Consider the following 6552-nt stretch of genomic DNA (forward strand, 5'->3'; position numbering starts at 1 on the left):
GTACATGAATAATGGTACCATTTGGTCCGTGTTGGGGTTTGGTCTGCCCTATGGTGGTCTGACCCTCTTTAGGGCTCGATGCCCCTAGGGTTTGATGCCCTTTAGAGCCTTTCTTAAACTTGTTTCTTCGTGTTCTCTGTATCCAGTTTGGTTCCATCTTGTATATTGGACTTTTGCTTGTCTTCTAGGTCTTCAATAATGCTTCTAATGTCTTGGTTGAGGTGTTGATCCTCCGGATCACCATGTTGCCTAAGTCTAAGTCCACTTTTGCACCCTTTGAACTATATCCAATAACACTTGCAAATAATGATAGTCCAAATGGTCATGTTGATCATCAAACACAAAATTCCAAACTAAATGGGCCATGAGGTCCATTTTCCTTATAAAGGTTATTGCCACTCATTTTCTTATGATCATCTATCATATTAGCATAATCAACATGAGTAGGTGGTGGATCAAAAACCTTTTTTTTTGCTGTTTACCTTAGATGTTGTAGATGTAGATGTTGAAGGGTCACTAAAGATTGGGATGTTTGTATTGGATGACCACATCCTGCCACTCCATCTTGCAACTCACAAGAAGTGCTTTTAGCTCAACATCATATTTGGCCTCCAACATCTTGCGAATATCCTCGAGGAGTTGCTCGAACATTGCAGATGAGTCAATGTTATCTCGATTCTTTGGATTAGTTAAATCGCTCATCTTCTTTCCATGTCTTTAGACTTGTTGAGAATAGCTTGGATCTCTTTCTTCTTTAGCACTATTGATGTAAATTTCAGTCACTCACACTGGCAGGAGCTAGATCGCCTCAGGTTGCCTAAGGCCCATGTGGCTATGCAAGCAACAAGGGAGGTAAAAATAGTGCATAACTAGCAACTTCGACTATTAAGATTTGATGCTCGTTCTTCACTCGAAAAACCTATGAGAACACCTCCCGAAAAGACCCGTTGGGGAGGAGCTAGCACAGTGGGGTGGCCCTAGGGTCGGCAAGGACACCTAAAAACACCAACAAATATCATTGAGATAGGTGCTAAACCATAATGGTTGGAAGAGGTAAAGGTAGGGGAACATGGTAGTAAATTGTTTCTTTTACTATCGTGTTGGATACCTAAATCGGTTGTGATCCTCTGATTTATATATATAGAAAAAGATGGTCTTATCCCAATAGAAAACACATCTCAAACAAAATCTGCAAGTTTCCTGCATGATTGGTCAAGTTCTCATCGATGTAGATTTGATTTTGACTTAGACTATGAAAACCGGCTTTGCTTGTTTTTGAAAAGCTAGTTTCTTCTAGGAAGCCCATCCATAGGACACAAATTAACTCACTAAGCTGGTTTTGTCGCTTTCATACAAAATTTAATGTCAACACGTAAGTTTTTTTTCATCTGGATTCCAAATTAGACGATCTATATATATGTTTTTATCATCTCAACAAGAGAAACAAAACAGTGGAGTCCACTCTTCAATTTAGAGAAGTTTACAAAACCGCTTTAGCTGACTTTTGCTGATGATTTTCTAAAATTGCATTTCCTTCATCTGAAGTCCAACTTGGATGATCTATTTATGTTTTTTTCAGTCATGACAATGAGAGGAACACAATGGTGGAGTTCATTATTCATTTTGACATGGTACCAAAACTGGCGTAGCAACCTATGGTGAGAAACCATGGTAGCCCAGCCGTTCGCACGGGGCTAAGAGCGTTTGATGAGGCAAAGTAGGGAGCCCAACATATGAGAACTGCACGGGGTCATTGAGGTTTAAAAGGGCCAGCTCGTCGGTATGGGAATGGAGGAGGCAGATCAACAGATAGGAATGATGATTCTCAAAAAGAAAAATAGGAATGGCAATTGAGTTTGCTGGTTTGGAAACAAAGAGCCGGTGCTACCTGAGTTGGATAGGAATGAATGTTCAGTTCGCATGTTTGGAATCGGAGAGGCAGCTCTGCCTAAGTTGTGAACATGGATGAAAGGATGGTTCAACTGCCACTGCATGTGGACTATGGTTGTGGGACTCTTGGATGATATGTCTTCACAAGATTGTAGAGAAATTTATTAGTGGGGTCTATATAGGTATAGTAGATAAATCCATTCACCACATATGGATTGGAGTCGACGAATCCACATTTAGTGGAGATGATGGATTTATCAAAAACAAGTCCTAAATAAAGTAATAAGGGATAAATTTAGCATACCACAGCTGGAATGCAAGCTTGTTAATGATATGGCTATGGCATAATGTCATGCTATGAATACCCGCCGTATAGTAGAGCCGTAGACAGACTGATTAAGGCTACATTCGGTAACATTGGATTTGGCCCAGGAACAATTCCAGAATATGAAAACTATACAAATTAGTGAAGTAATTTCAGCTGGAATCATTTCAGGGGCTCAATACCACGCAAGCAAATGAGCCCTAAGATGAATGACATCTTTTATTTCATATAATATACAAACAATGATACAATGGGATACAATAAGTATGGGGCAGAAATGACCCTACTCTGAAATATGGACTACAAATATGTTTACCTCCTTATACACAACACGTCTCACCAACAAAGCAAACATAACCATCAACTGTAGCTGATGTTCACTCCTCGGACCAGGTGATGTCCACCATCCCAATGTTCTGGTCGAGCCCCAAGGCATCCCACACAGCCGGCGAGGCGTCGACGATGTTGTTGTCACACGGCGGCTCAAAGTTGTGGTCCTCGTCACAGCCTTCCACGGAGTCACACTCGTCCACCACCTTGGCGTACACGGAGTTGCCGTTCGCGGTGATCTTAATGCGGTGCCCGCAGCGCGCCATGTTGCTGAACCATCCCGTGGAGAGCGCGACAACCTTCTCCTCGTCACTATGGTATGCGTTGTCGCACTCTGATGGACCGCCGCCGTCCTTGCCCTTCTCGAAGCTGTTGAGCGTGAGCACCGCCTTGGTGTTGGCCGTGACCGGCGGCGAGCAGCGATACTGTGGGTATTTCTTGCCGTCCTCGCAGCAGTCTGGGTCGTTACTCTTCTCACAGTTGCCGGACCGGCCCGGCAGGTAACCGCTGGGGCGGCACACGCCGAGGCCGGCGCTGGGGCGGAGGGAGGATGCCATTTGGGAAGCAGAGAGCGCCACCAGGAGGAACATCGCCATGGCGGCTGCAGCTCTGGCAGTCACCATCTTTGCTAGGCAGAAAAAAATGGTCAGGCTCTCCTCGCAGGCACTCTGCTTTGCTCCTGTGCTCTGATTTGCTTGATGGTTTGAGGTTAGTCTCGTCGTGCGTGGGATTATATAGTGGTCTTTCCGCTTCTCTCCTCCGTTAGTATGTAGTATGAACGTGTACTGATGGACATAACGTACGGAATGGTTGGACATGGATGGATGTGATTACCCGAGACGGCAATCCGGTCACCTCGCCGTGCCGTATGAAATGTTTTGAACTCGTTCGATGTGGACAAGATACGTATCTGACGGCAATCCGATTGTGCCGTATGATCAATTCGTTCGACGTGAGCATGCATTCATGTGAAGAAGATTTGTTCTGTAGGGTTAATTTCATTTTCAAATTTGAACTGAAGAGTCGAAATAATATTGTGGGTTATATAAGAGCATGTAATTTGCCCAACTCAACCCAATACATGCTACATGATCGTAAATTGTCCCTCACCATGCTATAGATAGTTTCAGTTTTGGCATCCTTTGAATCAGTTTAGAGGCAATGACTAAGGGCCCGTTCGTTTCTGGGCTGGAAGGGCCTGGAACTATTTCGGGCCTGGAATCATTCGATATTTTGTACTGGGCTAGAAATGTTCCGGACCGTTTCTGGCCGGAAATGCCTAACCGAACAGGCCCTAAATAGTATTTGAATCTAAACATGGTTAATAACTTTGGGAAATTTTTTGCTTTTCCAACATTTATATGAAAGATTCATTTTTCTAATTAAAATAGGGCTTACATAGCTCAAAAAAGTAAATGTAGCCTTTGCACAGAAATGAAGGATTTGCATAGAAATGAAGGCATAAAAATAATATAATTTTACTATAATATATACTCTAAAATATTAAATGTAGAGAAACGAAGGCTTTAATAAACAAAAGAACAAGTGATATACCTTGTTAGTTAAACAGTGGCATGCATTGGGTAGACTAAATTATTTCATCATAGAAAAGCAAAAGACATCCATTGGTGCAACCGTAGTACCATAGAAACATCCATGGATCTCAAAGGAACAATACAATCCCCAAAATGCCAAACTACCACACATCAGAAACAAGTGAACAATGATGCAACATTGACGACAAATTAGTGATGTGGTTAACCATGCTTGTTGTGATATTAGTTTTTTTTTGGGATAGGTCTAAGACTGCCCCTCATCAGAGACGAGTCCCTTATGACACGGCATAAATATCAAAGACGCGTGCAAACAAGACACATTTGTAATGTGGGAACCATTAGAGACATTCCAAACAAGATGTGTCTCGGATGTGAGATGCATACGGGATGTGTATGAATTTCACCCGCATATCCAATAAGAGGGGTTCACATCAAAGGGGAGTCTCAAATACCCACGCCTGTAACACCCAAAAATTTAATATTCAATTAATAGGATTTAATTTGAATTATTTAAGAATTTTAGTGAGCATTTAATGTAGCAAATAAACAATTTTTGTGGAAATTAAAATTTATCATAAGCTTAGTAACATGATTTTGTGCATTCATGCTGAGACATATTTTATTTTGTGTTGATTGTATTTGGTTTGTATTTAATTGACCTCAAAATCATTTTTGTAAAAGGCTTTGAAAAAAAAAGAATAAAACAAAACAGAAAAGAAATTAGAAATAAAAAAAGAAAGCCCCTGGGATCCAGGCCGAGGCCCAGCTCCCCTCACCCCCCCGGCCTGCTCCTTCTTCTCCCCTCCCCCGCGCCCCGGCCCGCTAACGCGGCCTAGTTTTCCCCCCAGCCCAGCAACCCGGCCGGCCCACGCGCGCGCCTTCCCTCCCTCCCTCCTTCTCTCACCGCCAGCCGGGCCCCGCACGTCAGCCTCACCCTCTCACCTTTCCTTCTTCTTCCTCGCCGTGACGCGCGCAGGGGGAGTTTCCTCTCCGATGTCGAACCCGAACCCTGCGATTTCCTTGCCGTTTTCGTGGAATTAAACCCCTATATATGCCTCAAGCCTCGCCCGCACCCGTTTTTCCCATCGCGCCGCAAAAACGAGCCCTAGTTTCGTTCATCCGCGACACAGTGGATCTCTCCGAGCCGAGCGTGTTCCTCCGTCGCAAACCAAGTGTCTCGCCCTCTCTCGGCCCGAGCCAAGCCCCTAGGTACGTTCGCGGTGAGCTCCTCGTCCCTCCGGTGTTTTTCTTTCGGAGTTTGGTGCTGGGAATCGAGAAACCTGCGAACGCCGGCGAGTTTTGCGGCGGTGGCCATGGCGCCACCGCACTGACGCCTGCGTCCGGCCGGCCGCCGGCCCGCCGTTGCCCTGGGAGCGCCCTCGACCGTCGGATCAAGATCCTGCGGCCGATATAGAAAGATACCCCTGGGGGGTATTTTTGTTAAAGAGCCCTCACACTTCTTTAGAATAGGACCCGCAGTCCTTGGCGCCCCGAGCAGGTTTACGCTTTCCAAATTCAGAAAGCGTATTCTCTGCCGGTTAAACTAAAATACGCTTTCAGTTAATTACAGAATTGCCACTGGATTTGTTTTGCTTATAAAATGCTCATATTAACTCCGTTTTTGTCCATTCAAATTCTGTTAGATTCGTATTTACGAGCTCTACATGTTAGAACTATTTATTCTCTGTTTTGAAACTTTTTAATTTCCTGGTTCTATTTAATTAATTATTTCTCTATAGGAAATCTTAGAAAATTCATATCTTTCACGTTTTAATTCCGATTTTCGTGAACTTTATGTTTGTGTGATCGTAGGCTGCGTAAAATATTTTGATAAACTTTTATATTTGTTTTTCCACTATTTGGTGTATTGTTCTAATTATATCTTGTTTGTTTCGTGTATGATTGTCTACATTGGATTGCGTGTTGTTGATTGATGTTTGGGAATAGACGGTGAGCCGTACGTTGGTGATCAAGACCAAGCCTTTGAAGACCAGTAGGCTCAGGAGAGCTTTGAGCAAGGCAAGTATAACTTGGGATCATCCTTGTTACCTATTCACTTATAATTACACATATATATCATATGCATGCTATCACCTTGTCGACCTTAGCAAAATCATAGATGATTGTTACCTGTATGCCTTGTTACCTACTTGATATTCATTTGGTGTAGATGTGCTAGTGCTTGATATAATCCATGATCTTGTAAGATGATTAATAGCTATGCAATGAACGTTAAAAGATGACAAATAACTATATGAGATCTTGTCTGTAAGTGATCACCGGGACAACAGTGCAACCATGAGGGCTATAATGGCTCTAGCTTTAGCTCAGTATGGAGACCTTTTCTAGCTTGTTAGAGGTTACCCGAAAGGGCAGAGGGGCTGAACCGACACGGGTATAGTGCGAGCCCCTGTCCCTATGTGTATAGGCTGCGCGTCATTGTGCCATTCG

The 6552-nt window shown here is 43.5% G+C and overlaps 1 protein-coding gene across 1 annotated transcript; it reads right to left on the reverse strand.

The window, feature by feature from the left end:
• On the reverse strand, positions 2503-3223 carry LOC8066928 (putative ripening-related protein 5). Its single transcript, XM_002466988.2, has one exon. It carries the CDS (start codon positions 3166-3168, stop codon positions 2593-2595), a length of 576 nt encoding a protein of 191 aa, XP_002467033.2. The 5' UTR covers positions 3169-3223; the 3' UTR covers positions 2503-2592.

This window comes from Sorghum bicolor, chromosome 1, assembly GCF_000003195.3.
Source record: "Sorghum bicolor cultivar BTx623 chromosome 1, Sorghum_bicolor_NCBIv3, whole genome shotgun sequence".
Classification (NCBI taxonomy): Eukaryota; Viridiplantae; Streptophyta; class Magnoliopsida; order Poales; family Poaceae; genus Sorghum; species Sorghum bicolor.